The sequence below is a fragment of the Melanerpes formicivorus genome, unplaced genomic scaffold, assembly GCF_026170545.1.
Source record: "Melanerpes formicivorus ecotype bairdi unplaced genomic scaffold, bMelFor1.0.p_v2 SCAF_15, whole genome shotgun sequence".
NCBI lineage: Eukaryota > Metazoa > Chordata > Aves > Piciformes > Picidae > Melanerpes > Melanerpes formicivorus.
The window spans coordinates 17,192,023-17,217,250 of record NW_027142367.1 but is presented as its reverse complement, the minus strand read 5'-3'; the positions used below and the strand labels follow the sequence as shown (position 1 = coordinate 17,217,250).

The window sequence follows — 25,228 nt, the reverse complement described above, 5'->3', positions numbered from 1 at the left end:
TCACCACAACACTCCATAAACTGAACAGGGACTTCAGTAGCTGTACGCTGTTAAATGATTGCATACATCCCCAGAGGCCTACCTTGTGGGAGAAGGATTGCTTTCAGATAACTTTGGAAGGCTATAGGGAAGATTTGCCTTTGCTCGAATTAGAGCAAGCTATGTTTTGCCTCTGACTCTGAAAAGAATGTAAACACCTTGTAAGTGAAGGAGAGAAACTAGGCAGAATTTGGGTGGATGTGATAAAGTATTGTTTTGTTGTTTTGACCTATTGTCTGCCTTAATGACATGCATGCCAGTAGAAAATAACCAACTGAGATGTGACACATGTGCCTTCTGATAGACTAGGTAACTTTGCTGTATAACGTAATAAACGTCTCTGCCTGCTTACATCTTGTCCTGGAAGCTGTGCTCCAGGTGATTCGAACGTCTGTATAACAACACATGGAAGCAGTGCAACGAGAAGAATAAAAACAACTATATTTTAACACTACCTTTCATTCATTCCTGTCCCCAATGTAGACCCTATGAACCTGCTGAAATCACTCAGTTACATGAATACGAGAATAATGTCCATGAAGAACAGAACTTGAACAGATGCTATTATTAGGACAGCTTCTGAAGAAGGCAGATGAAGTCTGAACACTGACATACATAAAGCTTTATATGTAAATTTAGATGCAGGTGGCAAGTGTGGGGAGGTAAATAATGAAACAGCTTACCTTGAGGAATTCTCTCTGAGCATATTTGGGTTGACATCATAAACAACAAATTTTGTTCAGCCATCATCATGTCATGATCAGTGGTGTGAAGAGCAGCTTCCCCTCATCCAACCCTCTGAGGCCAGCAAAGGCTTAACTTTCCCTTCATACATTTCAGAAGCTTTAAACCTTGATACCAATAAATGCCAAGACAGCAATACTTTTCTGTCTTTTTGCTAACATACCTGAATACTAATCCTGCTGCTTATCTCTTTTCTGTCAAAAGGTACGAGATAGCTGGGTGCACTGCAAAGAAAGAGGAAGGGGATCTTCTGAAGGTGTCCAGTGATACTAATCCAGGAAAAGTGGGGCTGAGATGAAGTACACGATTCACCACGGTGTCATTGGACAGATGCAGTCATGCAGACAGGGTAACACCTCTCTCTTTAGAAATGGTTGCAGTCATCTTCCTTGTCCTGTTCCTGTAAGTAACACATAATTAGAAACATGAAAAACTCTCTTGAATTAACAAGGAAGGTATAAACTGGCCTGCAAAGAGAGGTGGAGGGAATATGAATTATCTGGAGAATGTCATTGGCCTGATCCAAAGAGTAGTGATACTAATGTGAGGTTTTCTACTGGCTCTGTCTGCTTTTTTCCACAACTTTTACATTACTTGCAAACATAGTTTCATAGTTTCATTCAGGGTTGGAAGGGACCACAAGGATCATCTAGTTCCAACCCCCCTGCCATGGCCAGGGACACCCCACACTAGATCAGGCTGGACAGAGCCTCATCCAGCCTGCTCTTAAACACCCCCAGGGATGGGGCCTCGACCACCTCCCTGGACAACCCATTCCAGGGTTTCACCACTCTCATGGGGAAGAACCTCCTCCTCACATGTAGCCTGAATCTCCCCACCTCCAGCTTCATTCCATTCCCCCTAGTCCTATCACTACCTGAGATCCTGAGAAGTCCTTCCCCAGCCTTCCTGTAGGCAGTAATGACTAGGTGTTTTACACAACCTTTCTTCTGTCATTCCCTCATCTCTTCATCTTGAACATGAGGTTAATTGCATCTTAATCCTATGTCTAGCTACTTGTACTGGTGCTGCATTAATGTACTGGTACTACATTAATGTACTGGTACTAAAGGAACCAGCTGTTAGCTGGCACCTAAAGGACAACATGAGGACTGGCATGTGCTTTAAAAAGCCTTTACTTGACATGAATGGTTGATGAACCATTGGAGCCTTTTAATTTCTCTGCCTTCTCCTGGCTTGCTAGCTCTCCTCACTCTACCATCTCAGTCTAGGGGAGGGGTATAAATTATGATATAATAAAACCAAAACAACACTCCCTCTCTTCAGGTGAATCATCTGCAGGTATCTAGAAAATGCACAGCATGAAAATTACCTCTGGTTCAAGGCATTAAGAATACAAAGTAGCTTCTTATAGTTCCTCTGGAAAAATAGAGCACCTCTAACTTACAAATAAAGAAAATTGATTTACTGCTGTTCACAGGCTGGAATAACCAGATTAGGTTGGACTTGATGATCCTCGAGGTCATTTCCAACCTTAGTTATACTGTGATACTGTGATACAAAGCTTTCTGTGAATTTGCTACGTGGGGTGGGGTGGTGTGCTGCTGCACTGCCTGAGGAACAGCCTGGAAGGCAAACTGTGATGCAAAGGGCTGTGCTTGGTTCCTCCTCTGCCCCCACGGCAGCAGCTGGTGCCTGGCACAGTCCTCTTTGCCTAGCCTGTTGGAACAACTGCCTTTTCCAGCAGTGGGCAGCAAGCCAGAGCTCCACCTTCTCTCCACCTTCTCCTCTCTCGACACAGATGGATGGCAAGAGAGGAAAACAGCAGTCCTGCCAAGACCAGTCCTCTCTCACAGTGCAAGTATCTATCACAGAAGGGCCTTACTAGCCACAAAGAGTCTGGAGCAGAGACCGCAATGTCTTTAGTAAACAACTGTGTGTCCATACAGGTTTAAAGGAGTACATTGTTTAATTTTGTATTTATTCACAATCTGAGTAAATAGCAAAGGAACCCACAGACTTACACACAATTTTTCCTTTTACTGGACAATGACAAAAGAAGGTCCTCCCAAAATGCATTAGGTTAGTGCCTGCAGTGACGATGGATGTGTGTACCACCAGCTGCTGGTTTCATAGTTTCATAGTTTCATTCAGGGTTGGAAGGGACGACAAGGATCATCTAGTTCCAACCCCCCTGCCATGGGCAGGGACACCCCACACTAGATCAGGCTGGACAGAGCCTCATCCAGCCTGCTCTTAAACACCCCCAGGGACGGGGCCTCGACCACCTCCCTGGACAACACATTCCAGGGTTTCACCACTCTCATGGTGAAGAACCTCCTCCTCACATCCAGCCTGAATCTCCCCACCTCCAGCTTCATTCCATTCCCCCTAGTCCTAGCACTACCTGAGATCCTGAGAAGTCCTTCCCCAGCCTTCCTGTAGGTCCCCTTCAGATACTGGAAGGCCACAATGAGGTCACCTCGGAGCCTTCTCTTCTGCAGACTGAACAGCCCCAGCTCCCTCAGTCTGTCCTCATAGGAGAGGTGCTCCAGCCCTCTGATCATCCTTGTGGCCCTTCTCTGGACACCTTTCAGCACCTCCACATCCCTCTTGTAATTTAATTCAAAGTGTTGTGAAAGCCACCTAACTTTAGTGATTGCTGCTGAAACAAAATGCACATGGAAATCTTCGCAAACTTATGCTCAAAATGCGTTCTGAAAGCAGTCTGCAGTTTCCAAGGGAAATTGAAAAGTCAGTGAGTGATATTTCAATTGATCACATGGGCCACTTGTTATGAAGCAAGGGTCTGCTGAGTCAGATCCCATAGGTGTGAACAAGAGTAACCAACTGTGGGGCTCTGCACCTTCTGTGAAGGTTTCTGTGCCTGCAAATATTTGTGCGCACTGCGAAGTGCAGCCTTGGCTTACTGCTACTGAAACCCTTCTCTATCTGGTTGCCCAATCCTAGCTGAACTGTTGCCAAGCCCACAGCATACCTTAAACAACAGGTAGGCCTCCAGTACACAGTCACCCCAGTGCAGATATAAGCTTCCCCTTCTGGGAGAATGTGTGTGCAGCTTCAGGTATGGCATTTTTAACGCTTTGGAAAATGATGGTATTTGCAAGAGTGTCACCGCAAACCACGGCACCCTGCTACCATGCTTGCAGTTTGTAGATGGCTCCTTAGAAAATTATAAAACATGGTTCATTAATACACTGCAATTGAATTTCCAAACTGCAAATTTCCAAATACAGATCTTGAAAAGTGCATTTGTCATTTGTCACTGTGCTGCTTAATGAGTATCTTGTTCTTTTCTGGGTAATAAAGACTGAGTGTCGAGACGCCATCCAACGGCGAGAAACTTTGTTTCACATGCTGCTATCTTATAAGCAGCTGCAAGCACAGTCACAAGGCTGTGGTGGCCTTGCTGCATCAGCACACCAGCTAAGCTGTGAGCAGTAAACAGCAAGATGGAGTCTGGCCCACACACTCTGTTCCACAGAACCATGTCCCTGCAATTCAAGCCATTCCTCAACAACTAAGCACGACTATACCAGATGGATGTATCATAGACTGTAAAATACATCAGTTATTTCTATTCTATTTTTTATATGCATACATGTGTAATTTTTTATGATTTGAGAGTCATGCTTTCCTTGGGGTGGAGGTTTTTTTGCATACTGACTTCCTTGGAAGCTCCAGATGCCTGTGGCTTCTGAGGCCCAATCTGGAGTACCACGTCCAGCTCTGGGACCCTCAGCAAAAGACAGCCATGGACCTGTTGGAGCAGGTACACAGGAAGACCATGAAAGTGGTCAGAGGTCTGCCCCTGTGAAGAAAGGATGTGAGAATTTGGGTTGTTCAATGTGAAGAAAAGAAGCCTCCAGGAAGACCTTATAACTATCTTTCAATACTTAAAGAGAACTTGTAAGGAAGATGGGGATGGATTTTTTACCAGGGCCTGTAGTGGTAACACAAGGGTAACAGTTTTAAACTGCAAGAAGTGGATAGCTTTAGATTGGATGTAAGGAAGAAATTCTGTACAATGAGGGTGGTTCCTCAGAGAACTTGTGGATGCTTCATCCCTGGAAGAGTTCAAGACTAGGTTGGATGAGACTTTGAGCAACCTGATCTACTGACAGATGTCCCTGCCCATGGCATGGGAGTTGAACTAGATGATTTTTAAAGCTGTCTTACAACCCAAGCTGCTCTCTGTTTCTTGAGTGCCCAAGTGAGAGTTTGAGTATCTGTGTTAGTGTAATTGTCAGAATATCAGATCCACCATTGGCAAACTGAGGATATTTGTAGTCAACCCACAGCTTAACCCCATGATTCAGAATCCTTATTCCTAACTTGAGATTTTTTAAGGGAAACAGAATTGAGTCCAGCAGCTGAGACAACAAAATAGATAGGAACTTGTTGCAGTTTAAATTGCATCATAGAAACTAAAGATTAAATAATTTGTTTAGCAGTGGTGTAGTAGTCAACAGTATGATCAGAAATCAGGCTGTGGAAATCTCAGGGAAGGAAACCTTGATGAGCATGACTCCTTCAACAGTGTTATGACAGTCCGTAACAAGAAAACAGCCAATGAGTGTCTTTAGAACGTTTCAGTTGTTGAGTTAAGGCTTGGAAAAGACTAATGATTGAGAAACAAAGAGAGGAATCAACAGGGAAACAAAGCCAAAGCAACAAAAATTTCCCAAATTCTACTGGAAAATAAGGCTTTAAAATGTTTGTGTCCAGCCTCCCTCCACCAAGAGGCCTCTGTCACTGCTGCCTGGGTGCATGGGGTCCATAGTCCCAACATGCAGCTCTGGAAGGATGAGTAAACTCATTTACCAAAGTGTCAAGGCAAATAGGGTGTCATTACCTCCTGGGAAACAGAACAGGCTGGCTTTATTTTAACCATGATATCTGCATTTGTAATTCCCTGCTATTGCTATAGTCTAAGCAAATCCAAACAGCTTTCACTTTTTACTTCAAATAGGTATGAAATGTGTGGGCATGAAGAAGGTGCTCAGGGCAGGCAGAGGATGAAAGATCCTGCTAGCAGCATCACATAAGTGAAGCTGCAGTGGGAAGCTGAAAGAATGCCCTGGCTAGATTTGTTATTGGAACTTCCAGTTTTGATGAGATAGAGGTGCAAAAATAAGCAAAAGGATTTTGAATTCCTGAGCTTATGGCTGCTGTGATAAGCTGAAATGACCAGCTTGAACACAAAGGCAGTCAGAGGTTTCACCTGTTATGTCAGTGGGACAAGGATTTCTGCTGTTTGTATTGTTGTTGCTTTTATGTTCAGGCACTCTATACTTAGAATAAAATAGAACCCCAAAACACTTAGACAGCAGAATGATCCTTAACTCAGTCCCTTTGACTTGGGAATGAGATGTTTGGGCTGAAAAATCCAAAACCCCTTCCTCCCCAGACACCACTAAACTCTTTCAGGGATGGAAGCCTCATCAACAAAGGGTTCCTTTGGCATCCAGTGGGGGGAGAGGGAGGTAAATTAGAAAGCTTTAACAGACATACCTTATGTATTTTTATGCACATTGTGTTGCTGCATTTGAGAGGCATTGATGAAAAAGGGAATTTACAAACTGGGGAAAAGTTTGAAGCTATAAAAATTATATTAGAGGTTTTGTAATGTGTTCATAGTTTTGTGAAATGTATCTGGGTAAATGGTTGTCCCAGTGTAAGCCAATAGCTGATGTCTGGCTGCAAGTGCAAGGTTAGTGGTTATACTTAGCTAGCTTGGGGGGGTCATAAGACTTTGTTCTGCAGACTGTATAAGCATAGGAGGCAGAGAAAAAAATATTTCTCTACCTCTTCAAAGATCCATGCCCAGCTCCCCAGTCAGTTCCTTTCAGCCGAGAGCTGTGGGTAGTTCTCAGCATTAAAGCAGTGTAGAAATCCTGCAGCTGTAGGAGCAGCATGGCTGCCTGTACTGGGTTGAGACCAGCTGGTCAAGAGTGGAGTGGCTTTCAGCAGAGCTGGCAGGGCCCATGGAGATGGAACAGCTGGAGGCATCACCAGCAGGGAGCCAAGCAGCTGGCAGAGCATCGATTTACATAGCACTTTATCACCCAACAAATCTTAGCTTTCGCTTGGCAGATGATGGGGAAAGGTCTAGCCTAGAAATTACTTCCTTAGAGGAAAAGACTATAAACTGTTAAAGAATAGCTATAACAGTCAGTGACTATCACTCTGTCTATCTACCTGGGCAAATATTTGGTCTCTTAGAAACACATAAATGAAAAACCCCAAACAAAACCCCAAAAATATTTGTTAAATGTTTGATTCAATAGGAAAAAAACAAACACAAAACCAAAACCAAAACCCAGCCCAGCTAGTTCAGTATAATTTTCCTAGTTGTCCAGGTGTGTTTTCCAAGCGACCACTTTTGGAACAACTCCCTTCAACTCCTTGTTGTTGCCAGTCACATCCTGGCAGGAGGGTTGCCTCTGAATAACAGAAGCAGTGTTTCCATGAAATGACTGCGCTCTTTTTTTCCAGAGGATTCCTGCTACCACTGGCATGTAGGATGGAGGATATGTAGTCTGAGAATATACTAAGGCAGTATAGTCTACCTCATTAGTAAGAAATGGAAATGAACAGGAAAAATTTAGGAAGGAAAAAGGGCAATGTATCAAATAATACCATTCCAGACTCCAAGGGACTTCTTGGCTCTGTGCAATTAGGTATGATGCTGGGTACGTGGGATGAAACTTTATTTAGACTGCTGTTTCATAGCCACCCCAGATTCATTTGGCTCAGTTTATGAAGGAAGCAGACTCGCCTGCCTGTCTGTCCTCAGCAAAGCTATTCCCTCGGTTTTTTTTAACTCTCCCTGCACACACAAAGCAGCTTTATTTGCCTCTGTGTGGCATGCAGCTGGGCAGGTGGTTTGCCTAGAGGCACAACCGTGCTACAACCACTCTTACAGCCTCTCTATGCTCCCTTCCGGGTTACAGTCATCCCAATAACAACAGCTTGGAAAAAAAGTCAGCAACAAACCCACCAACATTAGCAACACAGATGGGTTTGCTAACCCTGATACATTTCCTGGTTTGATCTGGGGTGAGGTTGGAGTGTGGTGCAGTGACATCTTCAGGTAGTGATAACAGCACAGCAACACACCCCAAGTACTGTGAAACAGTGGAGCAGTTGACAGACTTAGTCCTAAAACACTCTGGAGTAGGCAGCATTCACAGTATCACAGTATCACCAAGGTTGGAAGAGACCTCAAAGATCATCAAGTCCAACCTGTCACCACCGACCTCATGACTAGACCATGGCACTGAGTGCCACATCCAGTCCCCTCCTGAACCCCTCCAGGGATGGTGACTCCACCACCTCCCTGGGCAGCCCATTCCAATGGCAAATGACTCTCTCCGTGAAGAACTTTCTCCTCACCTTGAGCCTAAACTTCCCCTGGCACAGCTTGAGACTGTGTCCTTTTGTGCAGGTGCTGGTTGCCTGGGATAAGAAAGCAACTCCTTCCCGGCTACAACCACCTTCCAGGTAGTTGTAGAGGGCAATGAGGTCACCCCTGAGCCTCCTCTTCTCCAGGCTAAACAATCCCAGCTCCCTCAGCCTCTCCTCACAGGACTTGTGCTCAAGGCCTCTCCCCAGCCTTGTTGCCCTTCTCTGGACACGTTCAAGTGTTTCGATGTCCTTCTTAAACTGAGGGGCCCAGAACTGGACACAGTACTCAAGGTGTGGCCTAACCAAAGCAGAGTCCAGGGGCACAATGACTTCCCTGCTCCTGCTGGCCACACTATTCCTAATGCAGGTCAGGATGCCATTGGCCTTCTTGGCCACCTGGGCACACTGCTGGTTCATGTTTAGGCAGCTGTCAACCAGCACCCCCAGGTCCCTTTCTGTTTGGCAGCTCTCCCGCCGCTCCGACCCCAGCCTGTAGGGGTTATTGTGGCCAAAGTGCAGCACTTGCTGGCTTAATTCTGGTTTATGCCATTGATATGTAACATACTAACTTCTAGAGGTCACAGCCCATCAGCCCAGATCCACTGGTGATTTGTCCAAACACAAGGCAAGCAAAATGTTATCTCATAGCCATGGAGATTTGTCCTGGTTTAAGGTGGGACAGATCCTCCATCGCCCTGAGAGGGACAAAAGAATAACACTCACACAAATGGATAGAGATGGAAAGTTTAAATGGAAAATCAATTGGTGTTTTCAGAAAGTGCAAAGCATAGTGGCAAAGATATGGCTCAGTTGGTAGTGCATAAGACCCTCAATGGGAAGGTCGTGAGTTCAAGCCTGCAGTGGGCAGTAGTGTCCTCCCTACTCTAGTCATGAGGTCTGTGGTGACAGGTTGGACTCGATGATCTTTGAGGTCTCTTCCAACCTTAGTGATACTGAATACTGAATATCCCAGAGAGTCCCTCACAACACACCCAAAGGCCCCCCAACATTTCCTTTCTCCCCACCTGAGAGTGTACCCAAAACACCCATCGCTTTCTTCCTCCCTCCCTCCCCCCACCGCTAAGCTGGTCTCACATGGCCAGGTCTGAGACTGCTCCCTCCTTCTCCTCCTGGCATTAGGTCTAGTCAGGCTTAAGAGGCCTTGAGATACTCCCCCACCATTATCCAATAGAGACCTGTCCCACGAGAGCAGAGAAGGAAGAAAGAGGAAGAGAATGATTTTGCAGACGGGTTTATAGGGCGCAGGATTTATGGGTATGAAATACTCTGTTTCCTGTGTCCACCTTACTGGGTTGGACACTCGGCACACCGGAGGTGTGATTTATGTGGCAGTCCAGGAAGCACCCAGCCTAAACTGCCACAAGGTTAAAAAAAATATGTGCTTTTTTCTTATACATATATTTTAATAACTTGTTTGGCCCTTGATGATATCAATACCCTTCCATCCATGTGTTTATCTTTGGATATGGTAGTGGGGCATTTGCCTCAATTAATGTTTCAGAGTTCATCCTATGTCATGGAGCCCAAGCTGAACTCAGCAAACACAGGCAAAGTATGTGCACATGCATGTATTGCTAATTCTACCTTTTTCCTGAAGTCTGCATATGTTTTCCTGAGTGCAACCTCAATCTCACACAAGATAAACTGCATCTGAAATGCAGCAGCCTTATTTAGGATACTTAAACACAAATTACAAATAGAGGAGTGGTGAAAAAAAGAGAAGTCCCCTGGTATAATTCCTGAGGAGGCTGTCTTTCTTGCACATTAGAAGAACAAATATAACTTGGGTGCAAATTTAGTTGAGATCTGCTCTAAATTGCCAGGGATCATAGGATCATAGTATCAGTCAGGGTTGGAAGGGACCACAAGGATCATCTAGTTCCAAACCCCCTGCCATGGCCAGGGACACCCCACACTACATCAGGCTGCCCAGAGCCTCATCCAGCCTGCTCTTAAACACCTCCAGGGACGGGGCCTTGACCACCTCCCTGGACAACCCATTCCAGGGTTTCACCACTCTCATGGGGAAGAACCTCCTCCTCACATCCAGCCTGAATCTCCCCACCTCCAGCTTCATTCCATTCCCCCTAGTCCTATCACTACCTGAGATCCTAAGAAGTCCTTCCCCAGCCTTCCTGTAGGCCCCCTTCAGATACTGGAAGGCCACAATGAAGTCACCTCGGAGCCTTCTCTTCTGCAGACTGAACAGCCCCAACTCCTTCAGTCTGTCCTCATAGGAGAGGTGCTCCAGCCCTCTGATCCTCCTTGTGGCCCTTCTCTGGACACCTTCCAGCACCTCCACATCCCTCTTGTAATAGGGACTCCAGAACTGGACACAGTACTCCAGGTGGGGTCTCACCAGAGCTGAGTGGAGGGGGAGGATCACCTCCCTCGACCTGCTGGCCACACTTCTCCTGATGCAGCCCAGGATCTGATTGGCTTTGCGGGCTGCAAGTGCACACTGAGAGCTCATGTTGAGCTTCTTGTCCACCAGCACCCCCAAGTCTCTCTCCTCAGGGCTGCTTTCCAGCCAGTCCCTGACCAGCCTGTATTTGTGCCTGGGATTGCCTCGACCCAGATGCAGGACCCTGCACTTGCTCTTGTTGAACTTCATGAGGGATATGCAAAAGGTTCTCATATAAGCACGTACTGTTTACAGATACCTTCTCAGTAGTGGCACTCTGTTATTAAACATTAATTCTTAGGAATGTGTGTATTGTGCAACCTTTTTACGTGCCATTTGGCCCTGATATCAATTAGCAAGGACATTTTAGGTAGCTGAGGAGCAAAGCATAGGTTTGTGAGACAGTTTCCCACACAAAATACAAAACACATTAAAGAGTAAACTTTTTTTCCTTATTGAGTAAAGCTGCCCTGAAGTTTGTAATACAACCATGGAATTATCAGGTATATTTGCTCTCTGCCGGTGGAGGTAAAAGCAATTACCTGATAAAAAACGGCTAGGGGAATAACATAAAGATTTGGGATCGTTTCTGGGGAGACAAACAAGCAAACATGTTTCATGCAGGGTTCCAGGCGAGAGGGGCACAGGCGAGAAGTCTCTGCTCCACCTGTTGGTGAAGAGGAAGAAGGAAAATTTCCCTGGAGAACTGGAGAGTGAACACCCACATCTGCCCGTGTTTCTTGGGGGGGTGGGGTGTGCAACAGTAGTTTACATTTACACTGAGTTTTCTTTGTGTCTTAGGAGAAGAGGAAGTGAATCAGAGATTCCCAAAGAGACTCAAGGATGGAAAAAACGGAGAAGTTAACAGTCTTGCCAGTAAGCAACCCTGCCTAGCCTCCAGTTAACATTTCAGATGAACACTTGAACAAATGCACCTCACTGTCCAAACCACGTAGAGTTTGGGTCAGTTTTTTGAACTGGCAGTGATTTTGTCATTTCATTGAGGTTGGTTAGTAGTTTGGAGTGCTTTCATAGGATCACAGAATGATTTGGGCTGGAAAGGATCTTTAATGGTCATCTAGTCCAGCCTCCCTGCAATAAGCAGGGACATCTCAACCAGCTCAGGCTTCTCAGAGCCTCATCCAACCTGACTGAATGTTTCCAGGAATGGGGTATCTACCACCTCTATGGGCAACTTGTTTCAGTATTTCACAGTCCTTATCATAAAAGACTCTGGCTATGAAGTGAGCTCACCAGACCATCAGGGTATCATATCCTCTAGAAACTGTGAGGACTTGTTATTTTACAGTTTGTGCTGCTTTTTGCTTACCCTGTCTTGGCAACCATTAAGAAAAACTCCCAATTTGCAGTCTTTGACTATTATTTGGTGTTATCCTGGACCGATCTGCTCAGTATCTAAAGGCTTCCAGGAAACAAAGTTTGTATCCAGTTATTTGTCAAGAGGTATTACATCCTCATTTCTTTTTTGGTGAAAAGCTTAGTTTGATGATGTTCTGGGATAGTGGGGGTATGCTTAGATCTTGTCTGTGGAAAAGCAAATCAGTGATCATGAGAATAAACAGACACACACATACACAGAATGCATAAATGTCACCGAGTCTTAAAACACCGACATAAGGAGATGCAGCCTGACCCTAGCAGGCAGAAATATCTAGACTATGCACTTTAAGTGAGTATCTCATTCAGTGAAGCACAACACACATAGCAGAAAGTTCAACATGGAGTCCTGCAGTTAGATCTGGTCTATATTTTCAGACTCTATAACTTCAGAGTGGGCCTGAATAACCATGCTATTTCAGTTTCGCTGGGAGAGCTGGATTCTTGTTGGGGACATCTTTCAAAATGCTTATAGTTGGGAGAAATTGCCCACCTACAGAACAAATTCCTCTGGGAGTTGCAGTGGCTTAGGAACAACTGAGTTCTGCCAAACTGGAACAAGTTCAGAGGGAGCACTGCCTATGATCAATCCATCACACAAACCTCAGATAAGAGAGCAGCAAGAAACTTTTCTGCCACCAACTGTGAAAAACAGTTCTGCACAAGCACTTAACAATTTGCTCAATCTCGTTAGTGTAAGGGCCCCAAAGGGCCTGGTGGTAAATACAGATGAAATCGAAACCAGAGATTAAGCTGCTGCTCTGCTGAGCCATAATGTCATTTCTTCTAATATTGCCAGGCCCAGGCAGCAGCTGCAGCCAAGTATATAGCCTTAGGAAATAACTTTTTAGTACAAGAAAGCAGAGGAAAGCATTTCTTTCCTCCCATCCTTTTTGCAAGGATCTGTTGCTCAATTAAAGGTCTGCTATGAACTATAATAACAATAGACAACCCTGTGTGGCAAGGACCAACAGAAGTCTTTTAAAAAGCATAACCAGATCTCAAGCAAGTCCTACATACGTTTCCACAAACTAGTGAGTTTCTTTGGGCATCAAAGCGCTGCTCATGTATGTAGGATCCTGCTGCCTCAGGGGTGGTAAAGCCTCTGAGCACAGAAACCAAAGGCAAAACAACATTTGTAGCTATGCTTCATACTAAATCTGTCATAATTCAGTACATGATCTTGTGTACATGGTCATGTAAATGCCTAGGACCCCTACAATTATTATTCTACATGCAGGGCAAGGTCATTCTGCCCCTGTACACTGCACTGGTTAGGCCACACCTCGAGTCCTGTGTCCAGTTCTGGGCCCCTCAGGTTAGGAAGGAGGTTGACTTGCTGGAACGAGTCCAGAGAAGAGCAACAAAGTTGGTGAGGGGTTTGGAACGCAAGCCCTATGAGGAGAGGCTGAGGGAGCTGGGGTTGCTCAGCCTGGAGAAGAGGAGACTCAGGGGTGACCTTATTGCTCTCTACAACTACCTGAAGGGAGGTTGTAGACAGGCTGATGATGGTCTCTTCTCCCAGGCACCCAGTACCAGAACAAGAGGACACAGTCTCAGGCTGCACCAGGGGAGGTTCAGGTTGGATGTTAGGAAGAAGTTCTATACAGAAAGAGTGATTGCCCATTGGAATGGGCTGCCCAGGGAGGTGGTGGAGTCGCCGTCATTGAAGGTGTTCAGAAGGAGACTTGATAGGGTGCTTGGTGCCATGGGTTAGCTGTTGGGGTGGGTTGGATTGGTTGATGGGTTGGACACGATGATCTTGAAGGTCTCTTCCAACCTGGTTTGGTTTATTCTAATAAAGGTTTATTCTAATAAATACTGTAGAAATGCAGGGGGAGATAAGAAAACAGTTTATGGTCATGCTTTAAACACAGCTTTTGCATGTGGAGAGTGCCTGGTTGGAGGAATTAGACAAAAGTGTTGATTTGTTCAAGTAAGTTCACTTTTGAGAAAACTCTCTAGATTACATATTAAAAGACTCCTACAAATTTTACAACATCCAGGAAGATGAGAAAGATGTGACAGTGTAACACCTGAACAATCAAGTACCTTTTGCTCATTTTCCTCTGCACAGAGGGATACAGCCAGCTCTAGGCTGGAGAGCTTTCTAGGAAGGCTGCACCCAACTGTTTGCCGAGAGGCCAGAGTGGAGTGGAATGAAATCCAGGGCTATCCTGGCTCATTAGAAGGAGAATAAAAGCTTTTACAAATATTGGAGCAAAATGCTTCTTTTGGGTACCTCTTCTCTGCTAGGAAAATGCTGGGTTTTGAGTTGAATCCAAGTCCTTTTCTCACCTGTCTCATGGATGCACATTTTGTTAAGCCACATGACACTCTGAGCCACACTTGCTTGCACGGTGGAACTGGATATTCAGCCAGGTGCTGCATTCAGATAAATACATTGATCTCACTGCCCTAGCTTATCCTGAGGGAGAAGAAACTTTGTCTGCAAACAGAACCTAGGAAAAGATCTTCCTGAAGAGAAAAAAAAAGTGAATAAGCAGTGAAACATTTCTCCGTGGACAAAACACATTACATGCATGAATCTCAAATTATTTCCAATATTGTTATGGTACTTTTCCTTCATGTATGACAACATGTCTTTGCAATTCTTTATCATCATGACATTAGGGGTCAAATGTGGCACTTGAAATTTGCAAAACATACTAAATCTCCCCCTCAAGACTCAGCGAGGTACAAAAGACCTTTCAAAAGAAATTCCTTAGCCAAGGTTCCTCTCAGTGGTTTAAGTCAGAGTAGAAGAGCATAAGACTCTCACATGCCCTAGAAATATTTAATCTGTCAATGCCATTATTCTGTCTTTGCACTTCCCTCAGAGCCAGGTTCAGGCCAGGGTAACAGGGCTTAGCCTGATGCAGAAGAGTTCTCCAGCTACGTGCCCTAAGTTCTATCTGAACAAAAAAAAAAACATCAAAAACCTGAAATGTTAAAACAAAAAAAGAAGGAGGGAAAACCCACAACAATGAATCCCACAACTTTGTAAGAACAGCCAGATCAGCTCAGACTGAAAAATCCACTTAGCCCACTGTCCTCCCTCTGACAGAGGCCACCAACAGTGAGCATCTGGGGAAGAGTGTAAGATTAGGACAAAAGACAAATGGTAATTCCAGGTGTTTCAAGTGTTCAGCTAGATAACATTTAATTTGTTTTTAATGAAGTCTACAGTCTTTATAGTTGCATGATTTTCTTAAAGTGGAGGAATAAGGAGAGGAGGAAGTTTAGCAATAGCATAATTAACTACTTAGGGTAAATCCTCCCATCAGATTCATGAGACAGCTTTCAGATAAGCAGCTCAAATGAAGGATTATCTTGCTAGCAATGCGGAAATGTTGATCAGCTTGATATTTCCATTCTGCAGAGAAGAGTTTGTGCTATCTGCTCACTATTTTCTGCAAGGAGGTAAATCTCCACAAAGGTAGTAGGTCTGATCCAGAGGGGATTTGGGTTTTAAAACCCCTGAGTATGACCTTGTACTTGTCTATTTTCAGGCAGAAATGAGATCTGAACACAAATGCTGCTCAGCTATGCTATTTCAGAAGGGTCAGTAGGCATCATAGATGTCCTGATGGTGTGATGGGTAGGGTGGAGAAGATTGCATGTGTGCTAATATGGTGCCATAACACAAACATCAGCACGTGAGAGGATCACAGAGTACTTAAGTATTCTGGAAATATTAAGTTCAAATAAAATCATAATTTCCTGTGACTGATAACACTCTCAGCAAGTCTTTCATGGCATTTAAAGACAAATGGAACCCAAAGAGGAAAAAGTCCTGTCCATCATCAGGGATGCAATGAAAGAAGTATACAAAATTTCAACTGGAACACTCTCATCTGCACACACCAGTCATGTCTGATGTTTGGGCACCTAGTGTGAGAAGTGAGATACTTCATTCCTAGTGGAAGTGAGGGATAACACCTGCTTTTCACCGTGCCCTTTTCTCATGCCTTTGCCACATTCAGAAGTGAAAGCAATGGCTTGAACAAAATTTGAATTTCAGGATGTAAAAGCAGTTTTCTGGATGGGGCTTAATGGTCTCTATCTCATCATTCCCTCTACACAGCAGAAAACATCATGTGCACACTTCAGTTACTTTTTTAACAAGAATTTCACAAGGATTCAGAGAAGCAGTATCGTTCTCTACAGATGTTGTTACTTGAATATGGACTGCAGAGTTGAGCTGAAAAAATACAAGATGTTTTTATATCCCCAGGGAACACATTCCCATTTCCATTGTTTGGCTTAGACAAACAACTTGCACATTTTGACCACCAGTACAATAAACCATTGTCCATCAGGGTAAGAGGTGCTGTAGTCACACTCCACAGTTTCTTCATGCCTTCGGTGTTCATATTTTCTGTTAAGTGTCAGAATTTTTCAGAGGCAGCTGTTCACTTAAAATGCATTTTGTTAGCTGCATGTCTTAGTTTGTGGTAAGCAGAGTGAAACTATTACAACATTAAAAAAAAATCTGTTTGGAAGTTGGAACCCAGCCCTCTCCCATCCTCAGTCAGATAAAATCCCATCCCTCCTCCCTCCCCCCAAAACAACAATAATTTTTTCTGAATGCATGTCTAAGCAGATAAGCCTCCCAGTAAGATTTTCAAGACTTATGTATCAAATTCCCATCAATTGAAAAAAAAATCCCCTTTTCTCTCCAAAAACATTGAGATAAGATCATGTGCAGACATCACATCACACAGCTCATGTCTGCACATTTAGCTCTGAAGTGCTCATACTCTTTTTGAAATTATTCATCCTTGGGCTCTCAGGCATATTAGCTGAGTCTGAGACACACTTTCTTGGCAATTGCCATTCCTCCCTCAACTTTTCTCTACACAGGCAAGCACTTTAGCCTGGAGAAGAGAAGGCTCAGGGGAGACCTCATTGCCCTCTACAACTACCTGAAAGGTGGATGTAGCTGGGAGGGGGTTGGTCTCTTCTCTCAGGCAACCAGCACCAGAACAAGGGGACACAGTCTCAAGCTGTGCCAGGGGAGGTTTAGACTCGAGGTGAGGAGGAAGTTCTTCACCCAGCGAGTCATTCGTCATTGGAATGTGGTGCCCAGGGGGGTGGTGGAGTCACCGTCCCTGGAGGTGTTCAAGAGGAGATTGGACGTGGCACTTGGTGCCATGTTCTAGTCATGGGGTCTGTGTTGATAGGTTGGACTCGATGATCCTCGAGGTCCTTTCCAACCTCGGTTATACTGTGATACTGTGATACTTAAGGGCACCACAACTGAACTCAAGACTGTCAATATGGCACCTCACTAATTAGTGGGGTGGGAAGGATGCCCATACTGCCTGGACAAAATCACGTCAAGCTTTACAAAGCAAACCCAGAACTATCAACTCTAAGCAGGCAGATGCTGCCTATCAGGGAGAAACAGCTCCATGTGTTCACAGAGAACAAGTGAGCTATATTTTGGTGGGGTTTTGTCCTTGCTTTTGTTTTTTCATTTTTTATTGTGCTCTCTCTGGTTTCAGAGCTGGAAGAAGGCAGCCTTATTTCAAATACATCTGGAAGCACCTTTGTGTGGCAGTAAGAAAACCAATACTGGGAAAACAATATTAAAATTAAACCAGCTAACATATGGATGCACATTCTGTGCATATGTTACAGTCTGTGTGCTTCCAGGCATATGATCATGGTAAACTGTTGCTCAACCCTCAGACAGCAGAGTCATTACATGGGATCATCTGCATTTTCACTCTTAACCTCTTTATCAGTACCTTGCACCCTGCTGATAATGTGCACACTCATGGGTACTCAGCTTATTTTGCTGCACACTAAGAAAAGCAGCAGCATCTCAAACATACTTCCAGCTTTCTTCTTGGAGTCTTTCCAGCGTGCACAGTTGCTGAAAAACAGGAGCAGTTGTGCACGAAAGCCTGAGTGCATAAATCCTAAAGGCACTCTAAAGGACTGCCATCAGGAATGGCCCCAGCTGCAGCAAAGGACTGCAGCCCTGTGACCCAAAAGACAGTAACTGAAAAAGATTTTTGGTAAGCATCCAATAGCAGAATGAAGCCAGAATGGAAGCACATCACATTTAGCAAGAGTTATTCCTTTAAGCAAATGTGCTGGTGATAGGATTAATTGTCATTTAGGGTTCACCAAAGCTATAAAATACTGGTTTTTATTTTCCTCTACTCACCATTGCTCTTTCAGACAGCCTGCAAGACTCAGCTTTTTAGCAGCAACAGCATTGCCTATAATCTCATTTTACCCCTTTCTTCCTACAGACAGTTCTTAGGAGGCAAGAAAGAAAATTCCCTTAGATGCTTATGTGTGAAATTTATGGTGGACATTCAGGGCAGTTTTAAACTAGACTGTTTAAGATCCTTGCAAAAAGTCTTCCTTTCCACAGTTACTGCATACAAGAGAGAAGGGAGAAGCAGAGGAAAGCAATGCCCTCAGTGCCCTTGCCTTATAAGAGTGCTTGTGGCAGAGATGGTACTCAGCTGCATTGGTGTTTGCAGTAAATCTAGCTCAGGTTGGTTTTGCTAAGTAAGATGTATTTCCCACGAGGGAACAAAGATACTTGTAAAGTCCAAGTGCTCTGGAAGTAAGTCTTGTTTGCTGTTGTTGTTGTTTATCTTAGTTATTCAATAGCAGATGGAACTCTCAAAACCTGAGTGCTTCTTAGGTGCTAATTAATACCTTCGTCTCTTACTGAAGTCAGTGGTATTGTGGGATTGTTACCTTCAGGCATTTATCTTAGGTAACTGAGTTCATCCTGTCTTACTTTAAGCATTGCCTCCAGGAGACAGAATTGAGTTCAGAGCTCTCCAGTGCTATAGAGAAAGATTAATCCCTCGTTCTTTTTGCATGGGCTGTAAAGGGAGATGCCATTCTCATAGCCAAGTATATATTAGACAGGGTGGAAACTTGCAGAAGGATGTCTTTGTAGTTAATAAAATATAACTTGGATAATAGTAATGTAGAGTAAGAACAGCAGAGAAAAATTCTTGGCAAGTCACTTGCCTTAAAATCAGCAAAAACCTTCTCTAATATACTTGGAATTTCAGTCATATCAAATGGCAAGAAAGATAGTCCAAATAAGGTGCCAATAAATGAAGACCAAAAGATTATCTTAAGACATAAGAAAGGGGAGAAAGTTCATTTAAGTCTGTATTATATTGTGCTTTACTTTGGCAAAGGTCAGTCTTTCTCAGCTTTCCAGATATGCAACTAAATCACATTTATGGAAGTGAAAAAGACTCAAAAAGAACCAAAGGTTGTCATTAAGCAAACCCGCTGTTTAGCAAATGCCAGTTCCCAAATGAATTCCACAGTCTTAATTCAAGGATATCTACCAGAAGTGATGGTACAGACCAAAGAATACCCTAACATAAATTTGTACCTCTCCACCAAGTGATTAGATTACTGCTGGATGTTAGAAGCTCAAAGCAGCATATCCAGCCAAATAATACAAAAGAGCAAACCTCTGTACAGCAAATACTGAAAGCATAAATGACCGGGGGGGCAGGGAGAAAAATTAATAACAATAGCTTCCTAATGCAAACTCACTCAGGTAGAGTTTCGAGCCAGAGTTTCTGGGCAGTGACTGGCTGGAAAGTAGCCCTGAGGAGAGAGACTTGGGGGTGCTGGTGGACAAAAAGCTCAACATGAGCTCTCAGTGTGCACTTGCAGCCTGCAAAGCCAATCAGATCCTGGGCTGCATCAGGAGAAGTGTGGCCAGCAGGTCGAGGGAGGTGATCCTCCCCCTCTACTCAGCTCTGGTGAGACCCCACCTGGAGTACTGTGTCCAGTTCTGGAGCCCCTATTACAAGAGGGATGTGGAGGTGCTGGAACGTGTCCAGAGAAGGGCCACAAGGATGATCAGAGGGCTGGAGCACCTCTCCTATGAGGACAGACTGAAGGAGTTGGGGCTGTTCAGTCTGCAGAAGAGAAGGCTCCGAGGTGACCTCATTGTGGCCTTCCAGTATCTGAAGGGGGCCTACAGGAAGGCTGGGGAAGGACTTCTCAGGATGTCAGGTAGTGATAGGACTAGGGGGAATGGAATGAAGCTGGAGGTGGGGAGATTCAGGCTAGATGTGAGGAGGAGGTTCTTCCCCATGAGAGTGGTGAAGCCCTGGAATGGGTTGTCCAGGGAGGTGGTCGAGGCCCCGTCCCTGGAGGTGTTTAAGCCCAGGCTGGGTGAGGCTCTGTCCAGCCTGATCTAGTGTGGGGTGTCCCTGCCCATGGCAGGGGGGTTGGAACTAAATGATCCTTGTGGTCCCTTCCAACCCTGAATGAAACTATGAAACTATGAAACTATGAAATTACTCACTAACAACACCCTAGATGGGCATTTGAGGAAATGAGTCCAAACCCAAAAGCCTTCTACTATTTTTCATGCAAGTTCTTGCAAAGTTTAAGCCTATACATAGAATTCGGTAAAGTCTTTCACACCATTTCCCACATCATTCTCCTGGGTAAACTGGCTGCTCCTGACTTGGATGGGTGCACTCTGCTGGGTTAAATCTGTCTGGACAGCTGGGTCCAGAGAGTGGTGGAGAATGGAGTTAAGTACAGTAGGTGGCCAGTCAGCAGTGGTGTTCCCCAGGGCTCAGTACTGGGGTCAGTCCTGTTTAACATTTTTATCAATGACATGGATGAGGGGATTGAGTGCACCCTTAGTAAGATTACAGATGACACCAAGCTGGGTGTTGCTTTGCTTGAGGGAAGGAAGGCTCTGCAGAGGGATCTGGACAGACTGGGTCAATGAGCTAAGAGCAATTATATGAGATTCAGCAAGGCCAGTACCGAGTTCTGCACTTTGGAGACAACAACCTCTGTCAGTACAATAGGTTGGGGGAGGAGTGGCTGGAAAGCTGCTCATCTGGGAGGGAGGTGGAGGCTGTTGATTGATAGCCAGCTGAATGTCAGCCAGCAGTGTGCCCAAGTGGCCAAGAGGCATCCTGGCCTGTGTCAGGAGTGGTGTGACCAGCAGGACTAGGGATGTGATCTTACCCCTGTCTCAGCACTGGTGAGGCTTCATCTCAAATACTGTGATCAGTATTGGGCCTCTCACTACAAGAAGGATATTGAGGTACTGCAGTGTACCCAAAGAAGGGCAGTGAAGTAATGGGAGGGTTTAGAGTGGTCTTATGAGAAGTGGCTGAGAGAGTTGAAGTTGTTTACTCTGGAGGAAAAGAGACTGAAGGGAGACCTCATTGCTCTCTACAACTACCTGAAAGGAGGCTGTAGAGAGTTGGAGGTTGGTCTGTTCAGCCAAGTACCGAGTAACATGACAAAGGTCTCAAGGTGTGCCAAGGGAAGTTTAGGCTGGATATTAGGAAGAATTTCTTCACTGAAAGGCCTATCAGGCTTTGGAACAGCTTGCCCAGGATGGTGGTGCAGTACCCATCCCTGAAGGCATTAGAGAGTCATGTAGATGTAGTGCTTATGGAAATTGTTTAGTCAAAGACTTGTCAGTGTTAGGCTAATGATTGGACTCTATGATCATGAAGGTCTTTTCCAACCTAAGCACTTCTGTGATTCTGTGACATATTTTTACACAATGGAAATGGATTTCCAGCCAGATGTTGCAACTCAGTATCCAGGAGGTGGGCACCTCTCCTGTGGATCTGAGACCCACAGCTCTAAGGAAAAATGGATAAAGAAATGTCAGGTCTATGTGTAAATGCAGATCAAATTTTATGTATCACACGTGTGAGGTGAGATGGATACTTCCACTTGCATATCTTTCTGGTAAACTGTGAAACCTCTGATCAAAAGCTAACGGACATTAAAGATCTGATCATATTTGAACAGAATTGTCACTCTACTTCCTCTGCTCAGAATCAGAATGACCTTAATTTCAATGCACATAACTGCAGATTGTTTGGACCTTTTCAACACTATATCAAACAGTTCTCTGGGCCTCAGCATGAAGGATGGCCAAGGGCTCAGGTCCAACCTGAAGGATGGCCAAGGGCTCAGGTCCAGCCAACATGGATTGAGGAAGGGCAGGTCCTGCCTCTCCAACCTGATCTCCTTCTATGATCAGGTGACCCGTCTGGTGGGCGTGGGGAGGCCTGTGGATGTGGTCTACCTGGACTTCAGCAAGGCCTTTGACACCATCCCCCACAGCAAACTGCTGGCTAAGCTGTCAGCTCGTGGCTTGGACCACTACACTTTGTGCTGGGTTAGGAACTGGCTGGAGGGCCGAGCCCAGAGAGTGGTGGTGAATGGTGCCACATCCAGCTGGCGGCCAGTCACCAGTGGTGTCCCCCAGGGATCAGTGCTGGGCCCCATCCTCTTTAACATCTTCATTGATGATCTGGATGAGGGGGTCGAGTCAGTCATCAGCAAGTTTGCAGATGACACCAAGTTAGGAGCAGATGTTAGTCAGTTAGAGGACAGAAAGGCTCTGCAGAGGGACCTCGACCGACTGGACAGATGGGCAGAGTCCAATGGGATGGCATTCAACAAGTCCAAGTGCCGAGTGCTGCACTTTGGCTACGGCAATCCCATGCAGAGCTACAGGCTGGGGTCGGAGTGGCTGGAGAGCTCCCAAACAGAGAGGGACCTGGGGGTGCTGATCGACAGCCACCTGAATATGAGCCAGCAGTGTGCCCAGGTGGCCAAGAGGGCCAATGGCATCCTGGCTGCATTAGGAACACTGTGGCCAGCAGGAGCAGGGAAGTCATTGTGCCCCTGGACTCTGCTTTGGTTAGGCCGCACCTTGAGTCCTGTGTCCAGTTCTGGGCCCCTCAGTTTAAGAAGGACATCGAAACACTTGAAGGTGTCCAGAGAAGGGCAACAAGGCTGAGGAGAGGCCTTGAACACAAGCCCTGTGAGGAGAGGCTGAGGGAGCTGGGATTGTTTAGCCTGGAGAAGAGGAGGCTCAGGGGTGACCTCATTGCCCTCTACAACTACCTGAAAGGTGGTTGTAGCTGCGAGGGGGTTGGTCTCTTCTCCCAGGCAACCAGCACCAGAACAAGGGGACACAGTCTCAAGCTGCGCCAGGGGAGGTTTAGACTTGAGGTGAGGAGGAAGTTCTTCACCGAGCGAGTCATTCGTCATTGGAATGTGCTGCCCAGGGAGGTGGTGGAGTCACCGTCCCTGGAAGTGTTCAAGAGGGGATTGGACGTGGCACTTGGTGCCATGTTCTAGTCATGGGGTCTGTGTTGATAGGTTGGACTCGATGATCCTCGAGGTCTCTTCCAACCTTAGTTACACTGTGATACTGTGATACTGTGATAAATACTTCTGTTTTATTCAAATCCGCATCCCAAAGGTGTTCACATTCTACATAAGTTAGAAACTTAAGCATTTTCAAGTTCCCAGGGAAAACTTCCCAGTGGGATACATTTCACCACACACTATTAACCAGCCCTTTACTTAGGGCTCTGTTGGTGATGCAGGAAACCTTGACTGTAAGCCCCATTCTGCCTGAATCAAGTATACTTACTCACTTCCATACCACTTGAAGATTTGCTTGTCTGATGTTCTTTGTGACAGTTTGTTGGGTTTGGTTGGGGGTTTTTTTGGGAGGCTCTCATGGGAGATTTTGTTTGTGTAATTAATTCTACAGTTGAGAGTCTCTTTCCTTTTCGTTCATCAAAATCAGCAAAATTTCCACAAAATTTATCTCCCAGTTAACATTTTCCAGCATTAGCTGATGCCCAAGCAGCTCAAGGATAAATGCTGTGGATAATACTGCTCTTTGCTTTAATATGGTTAACAGATTCAGTAGCTCTTGTAACTTGTAATAGAAACCAGCATGTTGCATCTTGCTTATTTTCCACTCAACATTGTGTGAATAAAAACATTTGGGCTCCAACCCAGTGTGGAATTTATGAATAGCTCTATGATATTGGTTTTCTTGAAACTTCACAGTCTTTCCATTAATTTCTTAACATTCTTAAAGCATACTACTTTTCCTATTAAAATTCCAATTCACTTACTCTAAGAGTTTCCTCTGCAGATTTTCCATAACTGTTAAAGATAGTTGCATTCTTTATTCTTTATGTGGTATCAAGTGACAAAGAATTTACAGATCCCTTTTGTTGATACTTCAGGCATCCTATTTATAATGGAATGTGGGGAGATTCAGGCTGGATGTGAGGAGGAAGTTCTTCACCATGAGAGTGGTGAAGCCCTGGAATGGGTTGTCCAGGGAGGTGGTCGAGGCCCCATCCCTGGAGGTGTTTAAGCCCAGGCTGGATGAGGCTCTGGCCAGCCTGATCTAGTGTGGGGTGTCCCTGCCCATGGCAGGGGGGTTGGAACTAGATGATCCTTGTGGTCCCTTCCAACCCTGACTGATACTATGATACTATTTATCTTTCACTGCTGAATAAGTCCAGTGTTGTTTTCAGGGTTTTGGGTTGGGGTTGTTTGTTTGTTTGGGGTTTTTTTCTTCTATTTTAGTTCTGTTTGTCTGGTTTGTTCTATTTTCAGAACATAGACCCTGTTTCCACCAGCCCTAGTCACATTGAGCAGGAACTCAATGAAGAAGAATGCTAGAGGGCCAGATGCAAATAGATCTCAATGAACAAGAATGCTAGTGGGCCAGATGCAAATAGATCTCAATGAACAAGAATGCTAGAGGGCCAGATGCAAATAGATCTCAATGAAGAAGAATGCTAGTGGGCCAGATGCAAATAGATCTCAATGAACAAGAATGCTAGTGGGCCAGATGCAAATAGATCTCAATGAACAAGAATGCTAGTGGGCCAGATGCAAATAGATCTCAATGAACAAGAATGCTAGAGGGCCAGATGCAAATAGATCTCAATGAACAAGAATGCTAGTGGGCCAGATGCAAATAGATCTCAATGAACAAGAATGCTAGTGGGCCAGATGCAAATAGATCTTTAACCACATTTGATTTGAAAAATATGAGGTTGCACAGTCAAAATATCGCCCTACTCAATTAATATCGATGGTGTCCTCAAGGACATCACTGAGCAGGTTCCTGTTCAGAGTCAATTCAATTTATGTCTTCAATATTCTTTTTATGGAAAATATTTAAACCACTTAGTCATCAGGATGAAAAAAATTGTAGGTCCTAGCCAATAAAGCGCTATCCTCAGAGGCAGGATAAATGTGAGGCAGAATAAAGGTGATCCTGATTGCTACCAAATGTAAAAAAGCTTGGATTCAAATATAGGATAGGATAGGATAGGATAGGATAGGATAGGATAGGATAGGATAGGATAGGATAGGATAGGATAGGATAGGATAGGATGC

General features: G+C 44.9%; 1 protein-coding gene and 1 long non-coding RNA gene across 8 annotated transcripts in view; one reads left to right on the top strand and one right to left on the bottom strand.

Annotated features, from left to right (window-relative positions):
- The window catches only part of LOC137445726 (uncharacterized), a 51,255-nt gene that overhangs the window by 7,928 nt on the left and 18,099 nt on the right, over window positions 1-25,228 (top strand). For 2 of the 3 annotated variants that reach the window (XR_010988466.1, XR_010988469.1), the window contains exon 2: window positions 988-1,185. This is a non-coding gene — a long non-coding RNA (uncharacterized lncRNA). Of the gene's footprint in view, window positions 1-987; window positions 1,186-2,545; window positions 2,780-25,228 lie in introns of those variants that run through there. The other variant, XR_010988468.1, reaches the window with a different exon arrangement.
- Window positions 1-25,228, bottom strand: part of COBL (cordon-bleu WH2 repeat protein) — a 239,972-nt gene that overhangs the window by 203,921 nt on the left and 10,823 nt on the right. For 3 of the 5 annotated variants that reach the window (XM_068147700.1, XM_068147701.1, XM_068147699.1), the window contains exon 2: window positions 947-1,183. Coding sequence is in view for 1 of the 5 variants with exons in the window: in XM_068147696.1 (XP_068003797.1) it covers window positions 723-745 (23 nt within the window). In the remaining 4 variants the exon portion in view is untranslated. The other 2 variants (XM_068147702.1, XM_068147696.1) reach the window with 2 other exon arrangements.